Source organism: Brachypodium distachyon, chromosome 5 (genome assembly GCF_000005505.3).
Source record: "Brachypodium distachyon strain Bd21 chromosome 5, Brachypodium_distachyon_v3.0, whole genome shotgun sequence".
Taxonomy (NCBI): Eukaryota; Viridiplantae; Streptophyta; class Magnoliopsida; order Poales; family Poaceae; genus Brachypodium; species Brachypodium distachyon.
The window spans coordinates 5,061,224-5,088,574 of record NC_016135.3 but is presented as its reverse complement, the minus strand read 5'-3'; the positions used below and the strand labels follow the sequence as shown (position 1 = coordinate 5,088,574).

Genomic DNA, 27,351 nt, shown 5'->3' with positions numbered 1-27,351 from the left:
GCTGATGCAGTGATTCATTCAGTATGCACACCAGATAGGCAGATAGCAGAGTACAGCTGGACGTGATTTAAAGTGCATTTTTGTCTTGGAAAAATGAAGAAAAATCAACTGAGCTGGCCTTTCTATTCTTCTTTTTTCAGTCCAGAGATCAATCACATCCGGCAAAAAGAATCTCTAATGTGATGTATGTGGAGTTGATTCACAATGCCAGTAGGATTTGAGTTGGAGGCGAAGAGTAGGTGTGATATTCCCTATCCCCTGAGGCAAATGTAGTTCCCAAATAATGCAGTGTCTATATGATTTTGCATAAGTGTGGACAAACCCTCCGTCACCAACAGGAACATGTAGTGCGACAAGGATTTTCCTTGTGTTAGATATAGTAGTTTCCCATTGAATCTTACTGCAAAGAAGACCGATTTAACGCGGGTAATAACCGAGTGCACCCACTTGGCTGCAAAGCCAAGCTTTACTAAGACTTCTTCCAAAAAATTCCAGTATTGTATCCTTTGGTCAATTCCAGTTTATAGGCGCAAAAACCACCATTCATATCCTTACTTTTTTGTATAGTACAAAAACACTCAAAAGTGATAAGAGCGTTGTTTGTGGTCATTCTCTCTGAAAGAAAAGCACTTTAGGTCGAACGCGGAGCAGTGACCAAAATCGGTTTACTAAGAGTGTGTTTGGGACAGCTCCAACTCCACTGATTTTGTGGAGTTGGTCATTCAAAGATTCATTTTTTTTCGTGGAGTTGGAGCTGTGAATACTGAAAATCTTACTTCATTTTTTAATTAATCACAGTTCAAACTCTAAGAGAAGTGAAGTTATGAATGACCTGCTCCACTGACTACATGGAGCTGGAGGCTGTCCCAAACACACTTTAAGACTTTGAGATGACTATAAATCTCTATGCAGAGGCTATGGCGCGGAAGTCTTCTACCTTTATCGGGTTTTTAACGATCGTCCGCATGGATCTGCTGAAGACTAGGTAAGTGGTTTAAGAATCTAAGCGTGTTGGTTGCGTCGATGGTTTCAGAGTATGGTGTTAGTAGTCACCCACTACCAAAATACCTGACCTGATCGTGTCAAAAAAAAAACCACCTGACCTGATTGTTGAGGAAATCAACTGACGAAAATGCTGTATATTTATTAATTTTTCCCAATTGACCCGACGGCGACTCGCTATAGATAAAATCCGGCCGGCCGGCCGGGCACTGAGTTGAGTTATTCAACTGGGACCGGAGAAGAAAAAACAAGAAGCAGTTCTAGTACGTTCTAGCTAGCCGGTCGGCCATGGCGAGCAGCATCGGCGTCGTCATCCTGCAGCTCCTGCTATTCATCACACAACCGTTCACGGCGTCCGCCGACGTGTTCTGCGACAACCTCAAGCTCGTCGCCGCAAAGCTCCCAAACAACACCGCCTCCTCCCCATCCCACTTCGCCACGGCCACCTTGGGCCAGTCCCCGGACACCGTCTACGCCATGGCGCTCTGCCGCGGCGACATCCTCGGCAACGACACCGCCTGTGGCGACTGCGTGAACGGCACCATAAACCGGCTCGTGAACCAGACCCCGTCCCCGCAGGACCAGTGCTACAAGGCGTCCTACTACTACGGCGACCCCTGCACCGTGATCTACTCGTTCAATCTCAGCATCCTCGCGCCATTCAACGCCACGGTCGATGACGACGAGCCGTTCGAGAAGTGGAACATCAAGAACGTCACGGGCGACGGCATCGCGGGGCTCGTCCGCCGGCTGCTTGTGGACACCGTGGAGAGCGCCGCGGCGTCAAACGGGAGGTTTGCCACGGGCGTGATGGACAGCCGCACTACGTTCCCGCTGGTGCGCTCCCTGGCGCAGTGCACGCCGGACATATCTGCTCAAGACTGCGGGGCGTGCCTGCGCAGGCTGCTGGGCACCGTCAACGCCACCATGGCGCTGCGCATGGGCGGGCAGCTCCATGTCGTACGATGTTACTTCAGGTACGAGACTTACCCGTTCTACACTGGGGAACCCATGCTGAAGATCGACGCGGCATCGGCGCCGCCTCCGGCTCCGGCTCCAAAACACAAGGGTATAAGTCCGGCCCAAGCCATCCACATGGTTGCTTGTACTTCTTGTTATAGTTCATACACTTGTTAATTGGCATGCTGTGATCATGTTCATATGTATCTGCAGATAATATGAGCAAGCTGTGGATAATTCCCGTAGTTGCGGTTCCTCTAGCGGCAGCTGCATTCCTCTGCCTCCTCTGTTACTATCGACGGCTCACAAGGCAAAGAAAAGGTACTCCCTCCGGTCGGAATTACTTGTTAAAATATTATATCTATCTAGATGTTTTTTATACACAGATGTATCCGTATTTGGGCAAATTTGAGACAACTAATACCGGTCGGAGGGAATACCATAATTCGTTACTGAAACCATGTTCTCCATCGTAGTCTCTTGTTTAAATTAGTTCCAATTAATTAATGGTAATGTTAATCAGATACTATTGAACATCATTTAAAGAGAGACTTCACACTAGCTATGAATCATGCATATGTTTCAGGTAAACTGACGAGATTACAAGGATCAAGGCGTGCTCAGGATTCCGAAGGAGAGGAACAACTAGTTTGGGAAGGGAACAATTCAGACTTCTCGGTCTTTGAATTTGAACAGGTACTGGAGGCCACAAATAATTTTGCTGAAGAAAACAAACTTGGAGAAGGTGGCTTTGGCTCTGTCTACAAGGTAAATTTAGTATGTCTAAGAGTATTTAGCAGCCTGACATAGTTGTATGGATTAGATTTATTGAAAGAACTGACGAGCTTCCGTTTCGAAAAAAAGAACTGACGAGCTGATACTGGAGTAATTTGTAACTAGTAATCGAGGAGGACCAGAATGTAACTTGGACTAGAAAGAGCCTAACTTCTGAATATATATTTTCCAGGGCCAGTTTCCCGAGGGATTGGAGATAGCAGTTAAGAGACTTGCTTCACATTCAGGACAAGGTTTTGTAGAGTTCAAAAATGAAGTCCAGCTCATAGCCAAACTCCAGCACAGGAATTTGGTTAGGCTCTTAGGATGTTGCTCTCAAGAAGACGAGAAAATTTTGATCTATGAATACTTGCCAAACAAGAGTTTGGATTTCTTCATCTTTGGTATGCATCTGCATTTCTTAATTGAGCTTAGATATTCTTTTGTCCATCCATCAGAGCGACTAAACACTACTCGATACGTATTTTAGTTTTGTTAGCCCCATCAGTGGATTTTTCTCTAGATAACTGAACTGTATAGATGTTGATCATTTCTCCACGTGTTTTTCTCCTGACGTGTTAATATCTAATTGATCCATCGAATTTCAGTAAATCTTCAACTAATGGAAAAAAAACTAATATCTAATTTGTGTGCAGATGAAAATAAAAGAGCTCTACTGGATTGGCCCAAACTTGTAGCAATAATTGAAGGAATAGCACACGGACTTCTTTACCTACATAAGCATTCCCGTTTGCGTGTCATACATCGAGACCTTAAACCAAGCAACATTCTCTTGGATAGCGAAATGAATCCAAAAATTTCGGATTTTGGTCTCGCAAAAATATTTGACTCAAATAACACCGAAGGAAATACTACAAGAAGAGTGGTTGGTACATAGTAAGTTTCATAGAACTAAATGCACTTATGAACATTTACATTATAGTGTAACCATATATAGGAATCTGACATCTATACCATTTTAGTGGCTACATGGCTCCTGAGTATTCTTCGCAGGGCGTCTTCTCTATTAAATCCGACGTCTTCAGTTTTGGTGTTATTATTTTTGAGATCCTTAGTGGAAACAGGAATTCTGGTAGCCAACAATATGGAGATTTCATCAATCTCCTTGGATATGTGAGTGTACATTACACAAACTTAAGCACATAAAATTGTTTTTTTTTATCTTTTTATACAACCTAAGTTGTGTGATGAAATTACAAATTAACAGGCATGGCAACTATGGGAAGAGGAAAGGTGGATTGATCTTGTTGATGCATCACTGGTTTCCAAGAGTAACTCGAGAGAGATCATGAGGTGCATTAACATAGCATTGTTGTGTGTACAAGAGAATGCAGCCGATCGACCAACCATGGCTGACGTTGTTGCAATGCTAAGTAGTGAGACTATGATCATGGATGAGCCTAAGAAGCCAGCATATTTCAACATAAGGGTGGGAAATGAAGAGGCATCCACTACTAGCGACTCACGTAGTATTAACGATATGACCATATCCGCCACAATCCCTAGATAGTGTTTTCCCCATGTCATGTTATTTTTGCCGTCCCAAACATACTATCCAATGATACTGTAACTATTTCATAATGCTTAGTTTAAGTGGTGTTTATAATGTGATACTATGTACTCTCGAGAGTAGGAAAGAGGCTTCCCCGTTGGATTACAGAATAGTTGATTTTACCTAATTGTCTTTGATTATTTCCCTTTCTTTTTGCAAATGTTTACCTAGCTATAATTGTATGTATTATTAATTTTATTAACTTTTCTTATGGTAAAGAAAATATTACCTTTTTGATCCAACATAAAAAATATGTGTTGCACGGTGTACATAGAAAAGAAAATAGCAATTACGGATCGTGCCAAAGGAGGTTTTGATTCTCTGCTGTTTCAGAAATATGATGATTCTATCATAAAGATTGGGTATCTAAACATAACAATTATCAAAGATAAATGCCTATGCATTGATATCTTTAAAAATCAAGTGAACATGCATTATTAATTAATCCAAAGGGTTATTATTGAACAAGTTTTTCTGAAAATATGGTGACCAGGTGAGAAGTAGTAACAAATATGGTGACCCTCTTCCCCAAGAACATAGATACTTCCCAAATTCAGTTGTACCGACAAATTAATTTGTTTGCAGACAAACCAACTTCAGTTCTTGTACTAAGGTTGATACTAATCAGATCAATACAGACGCATCCAAATGTCATCCGTCCAATTCAATTGGCTTTCATGCATGGTTAAGCGTCACTTCCTCATGGAGTCGTGTTGCTTCATGAAATGATTCAAGAGTGCTTATGACAAAGTCTAGATGGTGTTATTTTTAAAAGGGATTTTTATTTCTGTGCCCTTGTCTCCTTAGCCTTGCTAAGAAATACCCAAGGTTGAAACCACTCCTCGCTTCTGCACTTGGGCGATCTGCTTTTTCCTCGCAAATGCCCTTATGGCGCACCAGGTATTAACGGTCAATCAGGTTTGACCGTCTGATTCTAACGTGTGGGCCGCAATGTGACCTGGAAGGTGGGTCCAGGGGAGGGTTCTGCCGTGTGGGACGACGCGGAAGCAAGCAAAGCGGGCAGCGCTTAACGGGTCGCGGGAGCTGACATGCGGACCAAGGCTCGGGATGACACATGGGACGAGTGCAGACTAGCAGGTGGGTCTGCTTGGGCTTCTTGACAGGCGGGCCGAAGGTACAATGACAGGTGGGGACAGCCGCCTTGCTGTTTCAACCCAATCCCCCCAACCCAAATCAGGTTTGAGCAGCAGCGCAGCGCCGGCGACGCCACTGCCGAAATATGCAAGGTTTACCTAGCGGGCAAGAGGACAGAAAGGAATCGGTGCACATCCTACCCACCACACCCCAACAACCTTCCCCGTTCAAGCCTCCGCTCAGCCTAACCACCACCCACGAGCTGCTTCGATCACGGCATACCGTGAGCCTGGTTGTAGATCTGCGGCAGCATAGTCACAAAGCTAGAGGTGAGATGCTCTGCTATTTCCTAGGGCGAGGGGACAGCAATGAATTCATCTAGCTCGGCCCGGCGCGTCGCGAATGGAGAAGATTGGGTCGTACCGGGATCAGCGGAACCGTGGATTCCAGAGGGGTAAGCATCGAATCCCTATCCATTGCTACGTCTGATCTAACTCGGTACATATCTTAGGATTGGGCAGTTTATTGGTTACAACGGCTGGCTTAATTTGCGGCCACCTAATAGCGCACTCTGTTTGTGATCGAATAGGATTGATCTAGCGACTGCATTTCTGCTAGTAGTTTGTATGGAAACTAGAATACTGCAGGGCGCTAAAGCGCATCTGGTATCTACATTTTACTATCCAAAGGTGGTAGAAACGACCATATCTTTCAAAGATTTTTGCCATTGGCTCTCTTCTGTATATCCCTGGAGCCAGGAAGATGCTGCTGAATTCAAATTTTTCAACAGAACTGCGGAGAGATATGAGCCTCTAACTTGCGACGAGCATCTGGGAATTTTCTTTGGTGTGAATGCTAACCACTGTTTTGGTAGAATTCACATCGATGTGCTTCAGCCAAGCAAACGATGGCGGAAGCAACAGGGAGAGAGAGAAAGGGATCCAGCAAACTCTGCTAATAGTGCCCGTCCCCGCACTCCTCTTAGGTCCAAACCATCTAAACCTACAAGCAGTGACAGCCAGACCAATGCTGCCAACGATGTAGATGACGATGCACAGCCTGACGAGGCTGTCCCTAGAAGAGATGATGAGGATGAGACTATGTACCCTGATTTGGTGGACAGGTTCAGCCTACAGGCAATGGAAGAAGAATACCAGGAGGAACCTACCCGCACTGCTAGATTTGATGACACTGACGAAGAAGAGAAAGAGGAGAACACTGACAGCTTGGTTCCTGACAAATATGATGGTGAGGACATGCTTACACTGGAGTGGGACAGGGAAAATCCTCAGCTGACTCCAGGTACCATATTCGAAACGATGGTGGACTGTAGGAATGCACTTACTACATATTGCATTCTCAGTCAAAATAATTTTCAGATTGAGAAAATTGAGCCAAGTAGGTTGACAGTTCACTGCCCCTATGAGAGGTGCCGGTGGAGGCTGCATGCGTCCCGTATGCGAAAATGCAAATTGATTCAGGTAAAAAGTTTTGAAAGTTCTGATGAGTCTCATCATTCTTCCCTTTTATGTCACCTTGTTATACATTCTTACTTGACCTCAATTTCCATCCCTTGTATTTATTTCAGGTTAAAATCAACGAACATGTCCACACTTGTCCACCTGGAGGGGAGAAGTTCACAACCAAATTAGCAAAGACCAGGTGGGTGGCCGATTGAATAATGGAGTGGCTAAGAGATAAACCAACACTTGGTCCAACAACACTACACCATAAGCTTTTTGAGAAGTATAAGATGAGCATACCTTATATGAGGATTTTCTATGCTAAGGAAATTGCTCTAGACAGGATTAATGGTCCATGGAATGATAGTTTTCAGTTGTTGTACACCTACAAAGCTAAAGTTGAGATGGCTAGTCCAGGCAGTGTTGTGGAGATTGACAAGCATACCGTTCAGTACAAATACAAATCAAGGAGAAAGGAGAAGGAATGCTTCAGGAGGGCTTTTGTATGTTTCAAGGCTTGCTGGCAAGGGTTTCTAGATGGTTACATGCCATATTTGGTTGTGGATGCCAGTGCTCTGAATGGAAGATGGAGATGACAACTTGTAACTACATGTGCTGTTGATGCACACAATTGGCTATTCCCAGTAGCTTTTGGTGTGTTGGAGGTAGAGTCAGAGGAGAGTTGGTATGGTTTTTGCAGAACTTGCGCAACATTGTTGGTCATCCACCAGGATTGGCTATACACACAGATGCTTGCAAAGGTATGAGACACCTTGCTACCAATTTTACCAAGAAATTCAGGGGTAAAGTGTATGAGGAAGCATGAGCACCACCTTAGAGTTTTATGTTCAGAGAGTCCATTGGTGCAAGAATACATGAATTCACATCATGGAAAGGTTTGGTTAAGAAGCAAGTTTAATGAAATTTGCAAAGTAGATTAGGTTACCAGCAACCTTGCTGAGTGCTTCAATGCAAAGATCAAGTCATTCAAAGGTCTCATGATATGGCAAATTTTTTATAAGATTAGGTAGATGATCATGAAAATGATGGATTTCCGTAAAATAATTGCAGAAAACAAATATGTTGGCCATGTAATTATCCCATCTGTGATCAAGTCTTCGCATGCCAAGTCAAGACGATTGAGGATGAAATGTTTTAGACGAGCAACACTTGAGTCTGAGGTGACCTATGCTGACAGTAAAAATAGGGAATGGAGGTATCCAGTGGATTTAGCTGGTAAGACATGCAGTTGCAGGTAATGGCAGATCAGAGGACAGCCATGCATACATGCACTATTCTTCATGACTAGCCTTGGTGGTGAAGATGGTGAGTTTGATCAGTATGTCTCTGATTACTTCTCTGTTACTAAGTTTAAGGCAACATATGCTGAGAATGTGCCTGCTTTGTTGTGAAAGAGCAATGGACAACCGTGGATCCAGGTTTCAAGTTACATGCTCCAGTTTTGACTAGACGAGCAGGAAGGCCAAGGAAGAACAGAATAAGAGCAAGCTCAGAGGGTGGTGAACGTAGAAGGTGTAAGTGCAAAAGTTGTGGACAACTGGGGCACATAGCTAGGCTTTGTACAAATCTAGTGGACCCATCTTTTGGAGAAGATGAGCAATGGGGTGCACAAAATGGAGAGGATCATGAGCCACTTGAAGAAGCAGAACAGGACAATGAAGAAGCAGCTGAAATAGATGGAGAGGGTCTACATCAAACACAAGCTGCCCCTAAGCTTCGTTTAGTTGTCAGTACAGATTGGTAGGTTAATGGTTATTTTCCCTACTATTCCCCCCTATCCCTTTTTACAACATTTTCATTTTTTCATCTGCTCATTGCATATGTTGGTCTGTTGTCAACAGCTCAAGAATCAGTAGGCAGAGAGGAAATCGAAAAGGAAAGGGAGCAACACAGAGGAAAGGCAAAAAAAAAAGGGGGGGGGGGGGCGAGCCATTGACCAAGTTTATGGGGCATGAAATGAAGGTGAACCTTGTGTTCAAACAACATCTGCTGATGAATTTGAAGCACTGGCACTGGAAGGATTTCAAGCTATAGAGGCCGAAGACAGAGAAATCAACGCGACAGTACATTCTGTTACTGGAAGTACACCGTCACCACGTCGAGAGCCAGAGCCAGAACCAGTAACGAAGCCAAAAAAGAATCAAGAAGGAGGCGACACAAAGCGACATTCACAAGAACACAAGGAGCAAGAAAATGAATCCTGTGTTGAACACAAGGAGCAAGAGAAGATAGTGAATTCTTTCTGAATTTGAATTCATTTTTGATGACATCTTGAACTGCATGTAGACTTTGTGATTGAACTGTGCGGTTTGGATTCGGGTTGAATTAAGGGATCCCTTGAATTTAGGGATATTTGTATCATTTTTATATGCCATTTTAGATTCAAACAACAGAGCCAATTAGGGATCCCAACAAATTAACATAAATTAACATGAAGGGTAACATAAAACCTTGAAACGATGTGCAAGTTAAAGGGTTCAGGCATCCCTTCATACAATACTAGCATCCCAACATAGTAGCAGGCTAAGACAAGGACAACCATTAAAGTTCAACATCATTGATACATGGGATCCCACCATACATAGTAGGGATCCCTACGTAGTAGCAGGCTAAAAAGTACGTTAGGTTACTTCATCTCTTCAAATCGCCCCAACATGGTATGCATATTCTATCAGTGCATTGGCTTTCAGGTACCAGCAGAGCCCCACGTGCTTGGCCTTCTTATTCCCGGCATCTGGCTCGGCCGGCTCGTAGTACCTATTGTGCTGGAAGACAGCCATGAAACCTGGGTAGGCGAGTCTATTGCAGAAGGGATAGATAACATAGCCATTCTGCAGCGGTTCCCAAATACCCAGAGTGAGCAGGTCAAATATTAAGTGCAAAATTAGGTCCACTATAAAGGGAGCACGAATAAAATCCTTGCTATAAATCAGTACTATAAATCGACTTTATGAATCGACTGCAAAATTAGTTAGCCTATTATAAATCAGTAATATAAATCGACTTTATGAATCAACAGCAAAATTAGGTCCACTATAAAGGGAGCTCGAAGTAAATTAAGTGCAAAATTAGGTCCACTAAAAAGGGAGCACGAATAGAAATCCTTGCTATAAATCAGTACTATAAATCGATTTTATGAATCGACTGCAAAATTAGTTAGCCTATTCTAAATCAGTGCTATAAATCGAATTTACGAATCGACTGCAAAAAAGTGAAAAGATTACAGTGGGAAAGATTAGGGGGAAGATTCCTTTCTAAAAGGGGATCCCAACTAAAATAGGATGGGCAAGAGGTGGGATTCATGTGGTCCAGCATCGATGATCTAAACTAACGCACATGCGACAGAAAGTGATGGGGAAAGCAAGGGATGGAACGATGGACCACAGAATCGACCGATTCATCGCACATGCGCATAGATTAAGACCAAGGGATCGATTTAGAAAGAAAAGAAAGGGATCTACCGCGCGCCAACAAAATCTAGTCTAAAAGGGGGGAAATAAGGGCTAGCAGGTTACCTCTTTTCCAGCCATGGCGTCGAGGCCCGGTTTCACTTCAGCGATGAAAGTTCAGTGAGGGGCGGGGTCGGTCAAGAGAAGTGGAGGCGGAGGGCTCGGTGGAATGATGGGCGAGGCAGGATGGCTAGGTCAAACGCCATGGATCGGTTTTATAAAGGAAACCTCACAAGGCCCCACCTGTCAACCACACCAATTTTTCATCTTGTTATTTCTTCTCTTTGTACCATGTGTGAACTAGTTTCACAAAGATGGATACGAAATTTCTCTGCATGAATGGATCCGAAATCATTGTACGTGAAAATGGAGTTCATGCGTGCCATGTAATCTTGTGTTAACTGAAGCTCGAAATTCAAATCCCTTTGGATCACTATTCTTGGTGAAATCACGACTATATGGTTCATGACTACCATGTACTCTTGTGTTAACTTGTGTTTGATGTTCAAATCCCTTTAGATCACTCCCCTATTATTTCTATTTCCAATCACTCGGAGGATTTCGAAGCATTTCGATTGGAAAAGTGATTCGCATCATTGTGATGCAAGAAAGGTAAAAGTCCCAAGGTACAAATATGGGTTGTCCTTAGTTTTAGTACGCAAGAGAATAGAAAGAGCACCTTTTTATATCCATTTTCTACTAAAACCAAATATAAGGACGTCATATGAAATGTCATGATGAAAGTTACAATTTTGAAGTTCAACTATGCTTATACATACTTCCACGAGGCCGAGTTGAGAGATACTTTGGCTTAGATATACTTGGGAATCTTTGTCATGGTTGAGGTGAGAGATTCCCTAAATATTTTGAATTTGAAATTCAAAAAATAGCAAACATTTCAGACATGAACAAACTTTGAGATAGTGGTTTTACTAGGCATTTGTGGCTAGTGTGCAGAGTTTAAGTTCATTTGGAGAAAGTATTGTGATTGAATTCCAAAATATGGATCAAATATCCAACATCTCTCCTTTAGAGTTTCTAAAACATCTCTGAGAGATGTGCAACTTTGAACTACATGCATATGATCAATACATGATTTTCATATGATTTTTTTTGTGGTGACATATAGTGACAAATAGAGAGACCATCCAAGTTTTTAGAATTTTTCAGATAATATTTCCTATTATTGTAATTTTTCCCATTGGCAGATTAGGGAAACACAAGAGATGATGTGCAAAAAGGATTCAAATTCATTTGGACCCTTTGCAATCCAAGTTTTTTGGACTCACATGGTTCAAACACAACTTTTGTTCTTTGGTTGCACATTGAGTTCTGTTAAGATTCCTTGGTTTTTGAATTATTGGAAGAAAAGGCTTGAAATTGAAAGAATGCACTAAAAAATAGTTTTTGAACTCCAGAAAATGTGAAATTTGTACCTAACATCAAGGATGTATGCACAACACTATATAAATCCTCCCTAAATCTTATGGGATGATTCTTATGAATCTTTGTCATGGTTGAGGTGAGAGATTCCCTAAATATTTTGAATTTGAAATTCAAAAAATAGCAAAACACTTCAGATTGAACAAACTTTGAGATAGTGATTTTACTAGGCATTTTTGGCTAGTGTGCAAAGTTTAAGTTCATTTGGAGAAACTATTGTGATTGAATTCCAAAATATGGATCAAATATGCAACAATCTCCTTTAGAGTTTCTAAAACATCTCTGAGAGATGTGCTACTTTGAACATCATGCATATGATGACTACTTGTTTTTCATATGAATTTTTTTGTGGTGACATATAGTGACAAATGAAGAGCCCATGCAAGTTTTTAGAATTTTCCAGATAATATTTCCTATTATTGTAATTTTTCCCATTGGGCAGATTAGGGAAACACAAGAGATGATGTGCAAAAAGGATTCAAATTCATTTGGACCCTTTGCAATCCAAGTTTGTTGGACTCACATGGTTCACAACTTTTGTTCTTTGGTTACACATTGAGTTCTGTTAAGATTCCTTGGTTTTTGAATTATTGGAAGAAAAGGCTTGAAATTTAAAGAATGCACTAAAAAATAGTTTTTGAACTCCAGAAAATGTGAAATTATTACATAACATCAAGGATGTACGCACAACACTATATAAATCCTCCCTAAATCTTATGGGATGATTCTTGTGAATCTTTGTCATGGTTGAGGTGAGAGATTCCCTAAATATTTTGAATTTGAAATTCAAAAAATAGCAAAACACTTCAGATTAAACAAACTTTGAGATAGTGATTTTACTAGGCATTTTTGGCTAGTGTGCAAAGTTTAAGTTCATTTGGAGAAACTATTGTGATTGAATTCCAAAATATGGATCAAATATTCAACGATCTCCTTTAGAGTTTCTAAAACATCTCTGAGAGATGTGCTACTTTGAACATCATGCATATGATGACTACTTGTTTTTCATATGAATTTTTTTGTGGTGACATATAGTGACAAATGAAGAGCCCATGCAAGTTTTTAGAATTTTCCAGATAATATTCCTATTATTATAATTTTTTCCAATGGGCAGATCAGGGGAACACAAGAGATGATGTGCAAAAAGGATTCAAATTCATTTGGACCCTGTGCAATCCAAGTTTGTTGGACTCACATGGTTAAACCACAACTTTTGTTCTTTGGTTGCACATTGTTTTGTGTTAAGATTCCTTGGTTTTTGAATTGTTGGAAGAAAAGGCTTGAAATTGAAAGAATGCACTAAAAATACTTTTTGAACTCCAAAAAAATCTGAAATTTGTACAGAACATCAAGGATGTATGCACAACACTATACAAATCTTATGGGATGATTCTTGTAAATCTTTTTCATGCTGGATGTGAGAGATTCCCTAAATTTTGTACAATGTCATCGGTGTCGGTTCAGCCAAGCACCCACCACTGACAGTACTCTTCATTCGACACTAATAGCTCTTCGTGACCATGTGTGTCCCTCTTCGTGTAATCATATGATATACCCTACTATCTATGTATTCCTCTTCGTGAGCATGTGTTTCGTGTGTGCTGAGTAAATGATCCGTACCGTTCTCGTCTCAAGGACATGAGAGATCATATGATCGGATCGGTTTTATATATAGGGATTCCCTTAAATATACGAGTTCACAATATATCAAGGGATCCCATATATCATTGGTTGCTATATGCCATATATAATTGGCTGCTTTATGCCTTGCCTATATTCTCATCTTAGAGGAAAGCAATACATGTTCATTTACTCATTATTGTCATCTTATAGGATCTCATATATCATTGGTTGCTTTATTACATGAATGCCCTCTACACAATACTTTGCCTTGCTTATATTGTCTTCTTAGAGGATCACATATACATGTTCATTTGCCTATATTGTCATCTAGAGGATCACATATATCATTGGTTGCTTTATTACATGTTCAACTTATCTAATGTGGGGAAGCCCGAGTGACATGGAACCTATATATTCTCAATTCTTCGAATTAATTAATGCAACTAATGATATGATGAGATGAAGTTGTCAATACAATCGTGGTTATAGATTTCAAACTTCAGCCCAAGAGTATAACCACCAGTAGCATATTACTCATGGTATTGCAAGTTGCAATTCGTTAGAGCTTATGCTTCACCACGTGTAGAACAACTTTTGCACCCATATGTACACTCAATGCCTTTTCTCTTGCTTCTATTGTGGGGCTACGTCCGAACTATTGCTATAGGGATCCCATTGCTACTTTTTTGCACTACACGACTCAACACAAGTCCATCCAATCACTTCTTTACGTGGCATGTATAAAAGCTCATCTCGTTTGGCAGTCCCCGTATAATCATTTTGTCTGTATAATTAGACTTTCTACTCTTCATGGATAGATTCTATCAATATATTTTTTCTGGTTACTGCTCCTGTTCTGTACTCGGCTGAGCCGTGTTCGATCCCCACTCGCGCAATTAAAATGAGCCATGGCCCCGCGCATTGCCCGTGCCTCCTGTAGACGGGCCAACTTTTTTTAAATCGCTCCACCTCCTCCGGGCCCACTACACCAGTACCCAAGCTTCTTCTCCGATGTGACATGATGATATGAGCTTAGGCATACTAAACCATGGTCGGCGGCTGCTAGCTAAGGATTTTCGAATCCTTCCTTCCCTGCAAGACTCCTTCCCTTTTCTCTTCTGCAGCAAGAAATCTGGCCTTCCATTTACTCCACCGGTCCACCCTCCCCTGCCGCCGCCGCCAAACTCCAAACCCTAGCAATGGCCGACAGCTGTAGCCAACTCCGAGACTTCCTAACCAAGCTGCTAGCTCGTCTCTCCGATGGGGGCCATCGCCCGGACTGCGCGTGCAAATGCCCGTGCTCCGCCCCCTGCTCCGACCCATGGCTGCTGCTCATGTGGTCATGCTGCGAAGCCGCCGCCCACCGCCAAGAGAAATCCCAAGAAGCGGGCCTCCAAGAAGCGGTCAAAGAAGCCGGCCAGCGAGTTGGTCTTGCTCGCCAACTTCACCGGCGAGCAATATCGGTTGAAATCCGTCGCTCCCTGGGCCCTTGTCAAATTGGCATCGGCGGCTGCCTCCCTCGGACTCGGCACTGCGGCATTCACGAATCTGCCCCAACGCTACCACCTCACCTACGGTACTGCTAACTTCCAGTTTCAGGTTGGTCGTGATGTTGCGGGTCATTCTCCAGGCGCCGAACTTTGAGAGGACGAGAGAGCCGCCTTCATCGGCAGCACCAAAGGGCGCCACCTTTGTCTAGCTTTGGTTGGGGGACCGATTGACCCACTGATGGAGCTCTCCCGTGCCGGATTTGCATCAGAAAAGGAGCTTGCTCGCGCGCTCTCTACACTACTAGGTGTGTACGCGCGCGTTGCCGCGCTGCTGTCCCATCGATCGGAACATATTTGTTGCTGAATTTATCGTAGAATTTTTTTCTTGACTTTTTACTGAGGAAGAAATGGTGATGTGGCATTAGTTGGACACTTGGACGGGGTATTTGCGTATGAAAATTGCCAGCATTATTTATGTATGGAATGGTTTTTCCGGGAGTATATATATTTAATTACCTGATATAGCTAGATCCCCGGACTCGGAATGTACCAGGATCAACATGAGACCAACTATTCAGAACTTCCTTTTCCATCGAACATAACTGTACTTGAGAACCTGCTAGAGTCCTTTCAAGACAATCCTATGTAAACACTACACAAAATACGGATGATGCTTTAGTAATTTTATAATGTCATGTACAACAGCACAAGTGTTTTTACGCACAGCAGAGACCATACATGTTACAAAAAACAAAGGCCAACGAATAGAACCAAATTTCTAACTCCAGTGACATGGCATTGCCATCAAATCCACCTCTCTGCAGAATTAACAAAACTGAAGGGAAAAAGGAACACCAGCTGAAACCTAACTTGCAGTGAAATCACTGAAACATGCCGATTGCTGATTAAATCATCTGGCCCGTAAGCTATTTATTGTTTGGTTCCAAAACAGAGCAAACCTTGTTGGGCCATGTCTTTCAGATTTAACTATGTTCTGGAAAAAAAATCATTTGAGAAAAAAACGATGGGCCATGTCTTTCAGATTTAACTATGTTTTGGGGCAAAAATATCATTGCAGAAGAAACAACAAGGAAGAAAGGCACATAATCACCTTCAAGGTAAATGGAATCCCCACTAGTATAACTTGTCAAAAGGAAAATGAATCTTGAGGGTAAAAAGTGGAATTTACTCTAAAAATTTACATGAACAACTTTCACCTTAAAGCAAATCCCCCCCCCCCCCCCCACACACACACCCCAAAAGGCAACGTTTCCCTTTTTCTCTTGGAATTGCATTTGACAATCTTAGCTGAACAGAACCATTAGAAATTGTCACAGGGTCGGATCCAGTGCCACTCATTTCTTCCCATCTCTAGCCTTATTCTTGTTCTTGGTGTCCAGCCTAGGCAACCCGGTCTTCTCCTCCTGCACATGACAGCACCTGCTAGACCGCTCAATCCAAGATTGAACCATCGTGGATCCAATCAGAAATCATGGAAAAACAAAACACACCTCTCGTAGCGTTGCTCCAGCCAAACAAAGTGCGATCTGTGCAGAGAAGAAACGCACCTCTAGCAGTGTTTGGCAACGAGAACCTCAAACGACGAGCGACCTGCACACAGAAGAAACACATCCTCAATTCCTCAAACCACCAACAGCAACTCGCGGGCAGCAACATCGAAAAATCACCAGAGAAAACGTACCTGCAACTGCGACGGAGCAGCAACACCCTAGATTCAGAAATCAACAAATCCGGCGGATGCTAAAACGCACCAAGAGCAACCGCCGAAGCCGAGCGAAACCCTAAACGAAGCCGGCTGCCACGAGCCCCAGCCAACAAAGAAGAAAGGCCAAGCAGCGCGGAAGAAAAAGAGCAGGGGCGCCGACAGGGAATAGCCAAGAAGGAACAAAGATGCGCAGAGCTTCGGGCGATATCGACGACGCCCAGTGGCGCCCTATATATTGACGGCGTGGAAGGCACCAGAACGACGATCACCGACTCGAGCACGCCAGCGCACAGGCTCTGGAACCCTCTAAAAACGCCAGCGCACCAGGCCTAACATGCGTCGCCGGCATCGGTACGCATGCGCACCTCGCCAGAAGCCACGCCGCCGACCAACCCAAAATCGGATCGCCCAGCAAAACTACAGTAACCGGCGGTGGCAATCTGGTTGTAATTATATTATGCTACAGTAACCGTGACAGCGACGTGCGAGTCCACGAGAATGCGAAGAACTCTTCGGCTTTAAGTTTGTAGAGTTATTGGGAACAACTGTTGCGTTTGGGCTCAGGTCAATTGCTTTTGCGATTGTCGGCACGGTGGTGGCTTGCGCTTGGATCAGTTTGGCGAAGGAATGATGGAGATTGCCAACAGAGGAGACGGGGCGTTCAGAACCTTGCGCAGCATTGAGCTTGTATGAAGCATAGTAGTCGGCACTGTTGATTTAGGGGATGATTTAGTTCTCAGCTATGAAATGTGAACTCTACCTATCTATGTCTTTTGTGTCTAGGGATCCCTTCTGACTAAGACATCTAAGCAATGTGGTGCCTATGTATGTGTGAGACTTGAAATCATTTTGGTGTATGTAGTTGTTTGTTGTTGCAAATTTGTTGTTCCTTTGTTGGTCATCCCAAAATTTCCCAAATTTCAAATGACAGATTGCTAGTTACATGTTTTGAACAACACACAAAGCTGCCACACATCTTTATTCATGCTCTCAATAAGATACAACACACTAGAGTTCCAAAGATTGGATCCCTTCAAGGATTGAAAATAGAAAATAGAACGCTATATCACTCACATTTAACCACACTGCCACAAACTGAAAAAGGAAAACGGGATTCAAAACAGTAAGGGATCCTTAACATTACAGTCCCAAGAAACACCGAGACTACAGCTTCTCAGCGAATTAGAATAGGGAAAACAGCTCCGAAAGCCAGAGCAACACTCAAGAAAGCAGCAAAACTGTAAAATCATAGGTGATGTGTAACATTAACAAGTGTTTTAAATGAAACATTGATGTGGATACTTTGGATAATATAGTTTCTTATGTGAAAACATGGCGTGAGTTACCCTGAGTCAAGTCGTGGACTTGTGCTCGTACTGGTTATTTGTGTGTTCGCTTTCAGGTGTTGCCGGAGCTAGAGGAACGTGGTCGATGACGGGATCGAGGGACGAAGCTTGGGAGAAGCTGATGTCGAGGATCAAGGTCATGCAGAACGTTCGTGCAAACGAACAATGGAAGTGAAGGCTACGATGATCCGGGAGGGCACCGGTTTGTCGTACGTTGTTTATACTGATTGAAGATATTCGACACGTGATGGTCGTGTTTTGAAGACATCACAAGAAGAGTTGATGGCATGAAGTGGCATCGACGTGAATACATGTAGGTCCAGCCGTGGCTGGATGAGAACCGTGTAAATATTAAACAGTAGTGTCACGTCCGATGGAAAAGTGATCCACATGAAATTTGTGCGCGTCGTCGAGACAAACAACTTTTCTTTTGGAGTCATCTCAATCCGAGATTGTATGCGGGCCCCATGGGTAGAATACCGACCGGGACAGAGGAGTTCGTGTTGGATTCGGACTCGGTTTAGATTCGCGAATTTTCCCTTATAAATAGAGGGCGTCTAGGCTAGGGTTTGGCAAGGACGTGAGGGAACTCAGATCTTTGGATCTAGATCAATCCTTGGAGAGTTCTTGGATGCATGATCGCATCTTTTGTAATCGATTGACATCGTTGTAATAAAGAGATTTGTTGGCGGTGTCATCTCTGTTCTTCTCGGATTTTCGTGAATTTTTCGTGCTAGATCTTTCTAACACTTTGCTGCAGATTTATCACAAGTTCATAATACTTTGATGCAGGTTTCTCACGAGATCAAAAAAAGATTACGATTACTTCATCTTTCTTGTTATTCCTCGAAATCGATTATAGATTAATTCTCGTAACTTTCTGTCAGCTGTTACTATTTTGATCATGTCTTTTGATTGGTATGTCTGATTGAGCTGATTCTTATTGCGTTGGTTAGGTAATGTTAATACCTTTATTTTGCATACTCATACTTATTTTTTGGTTCATCCAATCAAAAGTTACGGCTGTTTTACTATCACGGACAGAAAGATGATTTAGGATTTGAAATTTCGGGAAAAGTTTTAATTTGCTTCCGCGCAATCATTCACCCCCCTCCCTCTGATTGCCTATCTCGATCTCACAAAAACATATTGTTAGTTCGTCAATCTTCTTCCTGCTTTTTTGTCTGCTCATCTTTCATCTCCTGAATCTTCTTATCATGTTGCTCAATCTTCTTGTCCAGAACCTCTATCACTTGGTCCTGGAAAGCCAATTCAACTTCCAAGACCATATTGTCAGCAGCTAACTTTTGGTTCTTCATCTGCTCCTTGTTGACCTTTGATTCCAGAGTACAAATCTCTTTAACCAACACAGATTTCTCATCTTGAGGCTGCTGCAAGCTCATATTGAACTACAAAAGGAAAAAGGAAAACGAAAGGGATAGACGTGAAGTTAACAAACCATGAGATTGAACACTGAACCCCACAAGATAGAATCCCTGGAAATTATCACCTTGTCCACTGATGCACCGATTTCGTTTGGTAACACTGCACCCCATCTCTGCGGAACAGGAACAGAGGGTCTTAGGGTTCGGTCCAGGGGAGAAATTGGGGCAATCCCTTGGTCTAAGAGTTGCAATTCGTATGTACTTACCAGACTGCGCGAACGATTTAGTGGCTGAGACAAGATTTGATAGTAGGGATGAGGCGGCAGCGGCGACTGCAAGGGCTAGGTGACTCTTGGGTGCAGGTTGTGCAGGCCAGGTTGTGGTTGGGGAAGAGAGAGGGGGGGCATTATTTGTACATACGCCCTTGATGTATAGGGATCCCTTACAAATAGGCCCCTAGAATCCTGCGTGTGCGTCCCTTCAATGGATTTTGAATGGATCAAATTTGCTCATTTTGCCAAATTTGCTAATTCTGTTGCAATCAGATGTCAATTGGTTTAGAGTTTCATTTTGATCTTTCTACAACTTTGCCATCCATTTGCCATTTGGGTATGCTAATGGAGGTCAAAGTAGCTCGTCAACAATAGTCAACTTTGTCAAATGAAATCAAAATTTGTCAAACTTGCACAAATTTTCATTCGGATTCCATTCGTGCAATTAGAAATAAATTCGGAGGAATTTGAATTTTGAATCTTCCTTGAAAATTGCCCTTTTGGGTGTGCTAAGACAATACAAGCTGGCAAAATTCTTCCTGTTCAACAATAGTCAACTATCTCATATGAAGCTGAAATTTGGCCTGTGTGCATCAATTTTCATGGAGATTCCCTTTTTGCAATCACAAATTAATTAGGAAAGAAAATCACAAGTAATGAGAAGTGCCAATAACAGTACATGTCAAGGTTCAGATAAAGTCATAAAGAGCAACAGGCTGCTCTGCATCAGCACAAAGGGAAGTACAAATTGGTAGTGTTCAGACCAGAAATACATAGATAACGTGCCACTAACATTCAGACAACAGACTACTAAGGGAACCACTATTACCAAAACACACAACTTCAACATTGTTTAGCCCCTTCTCCCGGAGGAATTTCACTAACCACAGTTCCAACAAAACAGGGGAACTCATGGACGCGAGTGATATCTTCAGGTGGTAGACCAGAACCACCATAGTCAGTAAAAGGGTCCTCATCTGAAGAATCTGAGTAGTCAGTGTTGTGCTGTTCCATGCCATCAGTGAGAAGAGGAAACGTATCAACCACTTCATGGACATGCACAATCACGTTGAATGTAACTGCCCTTATTTTTGTTGGAGCTACGAGCGATGCAAATGGATCAGAATCATCACTGTCCTCGCCATTATATGCAGTGTGCAGAGGAGGGGGTTGCATGGCTATCATTGGCACTCTAATCTTCAACCGCTTCAGGATGTTATTTGAACTACGCATCCATGCCCTGAGCTTCACGCAGCGCGGATCAACAGGAATCACATAATCCATGAACTCGCCGCCTAGTTGATTAACCAAGTTCTTCACAAATTATGTGTCTTGCGCATCCTCCATTAGTCCATCCAAGCTAAGAATGCAGCTAAAGGGAAGTTTTGATTCCGCTCCCCAGAATATAGAGTTCCAGCACCTAAACGAGATATAGCCGGCAAGGCATCGGATGTGCATCGATTGAGACAACACCTCCGTGCATTCGTTGTCTGACTGAAATTGAATCAAATAGTGGCTTGGTGGAGGACATACCTTGATGCTAAATCCACCTCTGATGTAGCCCTTCTTCTCGATAGCTGCCCTGATGTCTTTAGTGGAAGTGGCCGGCGGATTCCCCGCAGAGCCCCAATGGACAGTAGCCATGAGGGTTTTACCTCGCAGCCGGGCTTGCTTCTCTTCCATCCCTGAGGTGCGTGAGAGCACAAGCTCGGCCACCTCGGGACAGAAATCAGGCTGCCCTCGATAGAACATCGCACCGAATGTGCGGCAGCTTCAAAGCGAGGAGTGGTAACGAGGAGGATTAGTGCCCGACATTGCCGTCGGCCGTCGATTTAGGGTTCTTTGTGGTTGGGGAAAGGGACTGGTCGAGATTTCTTGGGATTTTTTAGGACAAATTGGTCGGGGTATAGATGAGGTGGCGTGAGCACGCTGGGGCATTTTTGGCCCCACCTGTCATTCTACCTTCGGCCCGCCTGTCAAGCAGCCCCTCCTGCCAGTCTGCACTCGTCCGACGTGTCATCCCGAGCCTTGGCCCACATGTCAACTCCTGCGACCCGTTAAGCCCCTGCCCGCTTTGCTTGCTTCCGCGTCGCCCCACACGGCAGAACCCTCCCCCGGACCCGCCTGTCAGGTCACGTTGCGGCCCACACGTCAGAATCGGATGGTCAAACCCGATTGAACGTTACCTGGTGCGCCGTAAGGGTATTTGCGAGGAAAACGCAGATCGCCCAAGTGTAGAAGCGAGGAGTGGTTTCAGCCTTGGTTATTTCTGAGCAAGGCTAAGGAGACGAGGGCACAGAAATAAAAATCCCTTCTTAAAATTGACTTCAGTAATGATTATGGCAAAGTCAATTTGTCACTCCTTCAACAAACTCTAAGGATGGCATAGTTAGGTAGAGAGCTTCGTTGTAGGGGGGGAGCACGGGCGTAAAAGCCAATGACGACATCTGCCACTATTTCAAGACACAAAATGGTTTGCGTCAAGGTGATCCGATGTCTCTTGTACTGTTAAAACATTCTTGTAGATATCTTGGCGGTGTTAATATAATAGAGCGGGCTAAAGAGAAGGGCTACCCCAATGGGATCATACCTCATCTTGTGGATGGAAGGTACCGTGTCCATCTTTCAATACACCAATGACACTATCATGTTCATGGAGCATGACTTGGAGCAAGTTAAATTTATGAATACACTCCTTTATGTTTTTGAGTAGTTGTTCGATCTGAGGATCAAGTTTTCGTAAGAGCGAAGTCTTGATCTGTTTTGGGATTTTGGCAAGGTTGCCAACCTAGAGGACCGTTACATGAAACTGCTACGCTGTTGTGTAGGCTCTTTCCCATTTCGATATCTTGGGATTTCCATCCATGACCTTATATTGCTGAACACATAATGGAGAGGGATCGAGGACCGGTTCAGGAAGAAGCTTGAGAGTTGGATGAGGGAAGTTACAACAAACATCTAGTCATGGTTAGCGTTGTTCTCGGCTAAAAAACTAGCCTAGCAATATTTAGAGCAAGAATAATAGAGCCTAGTCAGCACGATATAGTACTTGCCATGTGGAGGAAAAAAAGGGGGAGAGAGGGATGCTGGCACTTGAATAGTTGCTGGCTGTAGCTCAAGCCCTAAGGAGAAAATAGCTCGCTTGCCACCAGCTACTAGCGATAGGCTGAGAGTTGCATCTTTGCTTTCATTTTTTAATAGCTTGATCCTCTTTTCGCTGGTAGAAGTATATGGAACCATTAAATACTTAAATACTTAAATACTCACAAAGCTAACCTAATAGACAGTCTATATTGTACTAATGTTTGATTAGGAAAGCTTTAAGTAACATGGCACAACCTTATAGCCAACAACAGGCTAACCTATTAATCTTGCTCTTATGCTACCATTTTTTGAGGTACCAAAAGGAGCCCAGAAGATGATGGATTTTTACCAATCACACTCCTTCTGGCAAAGCGACGAGCACGAGCAATGGTCAGTAAGTGCAGATCATCTGTTGTCCCCCTAAGATCAAGGTGGCGTCGGTATAAGGAGTGAAACTGACTCGTGGCAAGTCACTAAGCAGCCTTGCAGGACAAGGAGCTGAACAAAGAACTTGCATTTTTCGTAGTAAGCTTCCAAATAATGTTTCATAGGTTCTGGATGGCTGCCGGCAACATAACTTACTCGCCTTGAGAGAAGGAAAAGAGAGGTTGTACGCCGTCTTTGCCGCGTATCGGCCTTAAAGTACAACTTGTCTCGGGTATCTTCAGGTATCCACACCAGGATAGCTGGAAGAATTCATCAAACGTACAAGACAAAACTGAAGTGTATTCTGTCATCCCAGGACAAGAAAATTAAATTTCGTTTTCAAGTGAGGGTCTTCTATTCCTGCCGGCCGGGCGGCCGGGTCCTGCGCAAAGACCCAGTGAATAACCAATTTACATATGCAAGAACGTTGTGACGCCGTAATTGATGGTTTCAAATCAAACAAAATTACCGTCCGAGTCAGTGCTGAAAGCAACAGGCCAGTCCCGGATTAATCTTCCTTTTCAAATTTTCCAAGTGAAATGATATCAATCCATCGGTGCCAATTAGGCGGCAAGAGGATTACTGGATTAGCATGGCAGGCGTGGTGCTCCTCCTGAGCTTCCTCCTGATGCCGCTATCGGCATCGGCAACGGGGAAGGTCTGTGGCAAGGGTGGCAACTACACGGCCAACAGCACCTACAGTTCCAACCTCTCCCTCCTCGCCGCCGCGCTCCCCCTCAACGCCTCCTCCTCCCCAACCCTCTTCGCCACGGCCACCGCCGGCCAATCCCCCGACGCCGTCCACGCGCTCGCTCTCTGCCGCGGCGACACCGCCGCCGACAGCAACGCCACCGCCTCGTGCGGCGGCTGCATCGCCGACTCGTTCCGCTACGCGCAGGAGCTTTGCCCTAACGCCAGGGCTGCCGCCGTCTACTTCGAGTACAACGACTCCGATTCTCGCCCAGGGTGCCTCCTCGGCTTCTCCCCCGACGCCGCCTTCCTCGGCCTCACCCCGGCCGCCATCGCCGCCGCCGACGGATCCACTCTGTTCCAGTTCTGGAACGGCCAGAGCATCCCCGGCGACGCCGCCGCCGTCGCCGCCGATGTCCGCGAGCTTCTCAACGCCACGGCCCGTGACGCCGCGGCGGCGGCCGTCAGGCGGTTCGCCACGGTGACCATGGACTCGGGCAGCAGCGACATCCCCACGCTCTTCTCGCTGGCGCAGTGCACGCCGGACCTCCCCGCCGGGGACTGCCTCGCGTGCCTCCAGCGGCTCGTCGCCATGGTCAACGACACCACGGCCGTGCGCCAGGGAGGGAGGATCCTCGTGCTGCGCTGCAACATCAGGTTCGAGGCCTTCATGTTCTACAACGGCGAATCGATGCGCCGGATCCGTCCGTCGTCCGGCGTAACTCCGGCGCCGCCAGCCACGGGTCCCACAGGCAAGAGTAAGTTATACTATGGTGAACCAAATTCGTTTTAGTTTCCAAATCATTTTCTATTCAAATCATTTCTGGATGTTACTATTATTACTTATGAACAAACAATTTCTGGATGTTTAATTCTGAAGGAAATGGAGTCAGACCTTGGGTCATTGCTATATCTGTGGCTGCTCCTGTAGCACTAGTTGCTTTCGGCTTTATCCTTTACTATCGTCGCCTCAGAAGGAGGTACACAAAAGGTGCGTAAATTAGTTACTAAAATGCTCATGATCAGGTAATATACTGCACTGTACTGCACTGAAGAATCGTGTAATTAAAGAGATAGATTTCGGGAATTCTCAATTTTTTAGGGAAAGTGAGGTCACACGGAAAGCGTGCTCGCAAGTTGAAAGGAGGAGATGAACTACTTTGGGAAATGGAAGCAGAGTTTTCAGTTTTCGACTTTCAGCAGATATTGGAGGCTACATGTAACTTCTCCGAAGAAAACATACTTGGAGAAGGTGGATTTGGCCCTGTATATAAGGTACATATATATAATACCGTTATATAATCCTCGTTAACTATTCAATACAGAAATAGATTATGTCTGTCAAATTTTCATCATACATATTCTTAAGAAACAAAAAGTACTGGCGTCCCAAACATGCTTGGGAACTACTGAGTATAAATTAACCTGACCATTTGAAAGCAATTGATTGTGGCATAATATCATTAAAGATCTTCTTACAATTTTTTTCCCTAGGGCCAATTTCCTGATGGAATGGAGATTGCAGTTAAGAGACTTGCTTCACATTCAGGACAAGGTTTCATAGAGTTCAAAAATGAAGTTCAGCTCATAGCCAAACTTCAACACAGGAATTTGGTTAGGCTCTTGGGATGTTGCTCTCAAGGAGAGGAGAAAATACTGGTCTATGAATACTTGCCGAACAAAAGCTTGGACTTCTTCATCTTTGGTACATATTTACATTTCCAAATTTATAAATTAGATATTGTTTATCATATGATGCAAAAAAATTTTTACTGAAATATCTCAGCATATTGTTTACACCAGCCCCTTTACGTGCATAATTACACTCCTTTATTAATTGGGATGTCCAACTTCTGATTGTTTCTTTAGATAATTTTATTCTCTGTTGTGCTAACATTTAGTTCATGTCCAGATGAAGATAAAAAAGCTTTGATGGATTGGAACAAATGCCTTGCAATCACAGAAGGAATAGCGGAAGGACTTCTTTACCTACATAAGCACTCTCGGCTGTGTGTCATACATCGTGATCTTAAACCAAGCAACATTCTCTTGGACAGCAAAATGAATCCTAAAATTTCAGATTTTGGACTAGCAAAAATATTCAGCTCAAATGCTACTGACGAAGGAAACACTACAAGAAGAGTGGTTGGTACATAGTAAGTTCCCTTTTAATTAGTCCACTTGTGAGCATTCATATACCATGCAGTGATTTGAACATATATTATAACGTCATTTTAGTGGCTACATGGCTCCCGAGTACGCGTCTGAGGGCCTCTTCTCTGTCAAATCCGATGTATTCAGCTTTGGCGTCTTAATTCTCGAGATCCTAAGTGGGAAAAGGAATTCTGGTAGCAATCAATGTGGAGATTTCATCAATATCCTTGGATATGTGAGTTCATAGATATCCATATAACATGGAAAGAAAAATGCTTTGTTTATCTGGTGTCCTAAGTATGTGATGAATTTCAACAGGCTTGGCAGCTATGGGAGGAGGGCAGATGGATCGAAATCGTTGATGCGTCATTGAATCCAAAGAGTCACTCTGAAGAAATAATGAGGTGTATTAACATTGCACTGTTGTGTGTACAAGAGAATGCAGCAGATCGACCGACCATGTTGGACGTTGTTGCAATGCTAAGCAGCAAGACTATGATCCTACGTGAGACTAAGCACCCAGCATATTTCAATTTAAGGGTAGGCAATGAAGAGGCGTCCACTGGTACTCAGTCATGCAGTGTTAATGATTTGACCATATCTGTCACAACTGCTAGATAGTTTTTGCTGAGACAATGTAGGTTTGATGATAACGTAGATGTTGTATAGTGCATTTTTTGGGTCTCTGTATCATATATAGTGCATTTTTTGGGTCTCTGTATCGTAATAAAAATGAAAACTTTGTACAGTGAGCATCTGTAGAGGCTGGGAATTCGTTGGTTGAAAATGAAGTCATTTCGAACTTTCCAAATGCTCCATGCCCCCAGGGTGATAATCTCGAGCTGTTCCACATTTGAATGCACATTCGGCAATGGAGTGTCTAGCGCAGAGGTAAGACCAACAAGCTTTGGCAAACGGACTAGCGCAGAGGTAAGACCAACAAGCTTTGGCAAACGGACAGTGGAAGAACAAGTGATCTCTGGTTTCTAAATGAGACACCCCACATAAGACACAATCATATGATGGCTCTTGTATTGAGACGGTTGATGAGTAGCATCCAACCGAAGAATTTGTGTTTCAGTTGACAGTAGGACTTCCAGAGCCATCCAAAGTCAGTGGGCGATTCCAGGTGATTAATTTTGGCTCTGTATGCTTGTGCAGGGATGAAGAAATCTTTATGCCATATGTATGACCATAAGTCTTGGCCATCAGATTGTGGGACATTGTCAAAAAGCTCCATGAGATGGGTGAATTGCTCATAGGCAGTGAGGGAGAGTGGGTGTCGTACCAATGGCCCATGAGGTCCCACTGATACGGGACGCGTGGGTCGCGAGTAACGAAGCCCTGCTAGGTTGGCCTTCCGGGAAGGATAGAC

The 27,351-nt window shown here is 43.6% G+C and overlaps 2 protein-coding genes and 1 long non-coding RNA gene across 4 annotated transcripts; 2 read left to right on the top strand and 1 right to left on the bottom strand.

Annotated features, from left to right (window-relative positions):
- The first annotated feature begins 1,210 nt into the window (after window positions 1-1,210).
- On the top strand, window positions 1,211-4,459 carry LOC100844044 (putative receptor-like protein kinase At4g00960). The gene is made up of 7 exons (XM_014895986.2): window positions 1,211-2,071; window positions 2,176-2,283; window positions 2,549-2,730; window positions 2,930-3,140; window positions 3,393-3,633; window positions 3,720-3,870; window positions 3,965-4,459. The coding sequence occupies exons 1-7, from the start codon at window positions 1,291-1,293 to the stop codon at window positions 4,265-4,267; spliced, it is 1,977 nt and encodes a 658-aa protein (XP_014751472.1). The 5' UTR covers window positions 1,211-1,290; the 3' UTR covers window positions 4,268-4,459.
- Window positions 4,460-16,156: 11,697 nt separating this feature from the next.
- On the bottom strand, window positions 16,157-16,915 carry LOC112269459. Its single transcript, XR_002961308.1, has 3 exons — window positions 16,596-16,915; window positions 16,405-16,504; window positions 16,157-16,333 (listed from the first exon to the last, which is right to left on the bottom strand). It is a non-coding gene; the product is annotated as an uncharacterized LOC112269459 (long non-coding RNA).
- A 6,761-nt stretch (window positions 16,916-23,676) lies between these two features.
- On the top strand, window positions 23,677-26,783 carry LOC100841305 (cysteine-rich receptor-like protein kinase 10). Of its 2 annotated transcripts, none has more exons than XM_010241422.3 (7): window positions 23,677-24,580; window positions 24,703-24,813; window positions 24,925-25,097; window positions 25,317-25,527; window positions 25,735-25,978; window positions 26,124-26,211; window positions 26,295-26,783. In XM_010241422.3, the coding sequence occupies exons 1-7, from the start codon at window positions 23,725-23,727 to the stop codon at window positions 26,595-26,597; spliced, it is 1,986 nt and encodes a 661-aa protein (XP_010239724.1). In that variant the 5' UTR covers window positions 23,677-23,724; the 3' UTR covers window positions 26,598-26,783. The 2 variants fall into 2 exon arrangements, with proteins under 2 accessions (XP_010239724.1, XP_003581418.1); XM_003581370.4 differs by having other exon boundaries at window positions 23,684-24,580; window positions 26,061-26,211; window positions 26,295-26,771.
- Window positions 26,784-27,351: the final 568 nt, after the last annotated feature.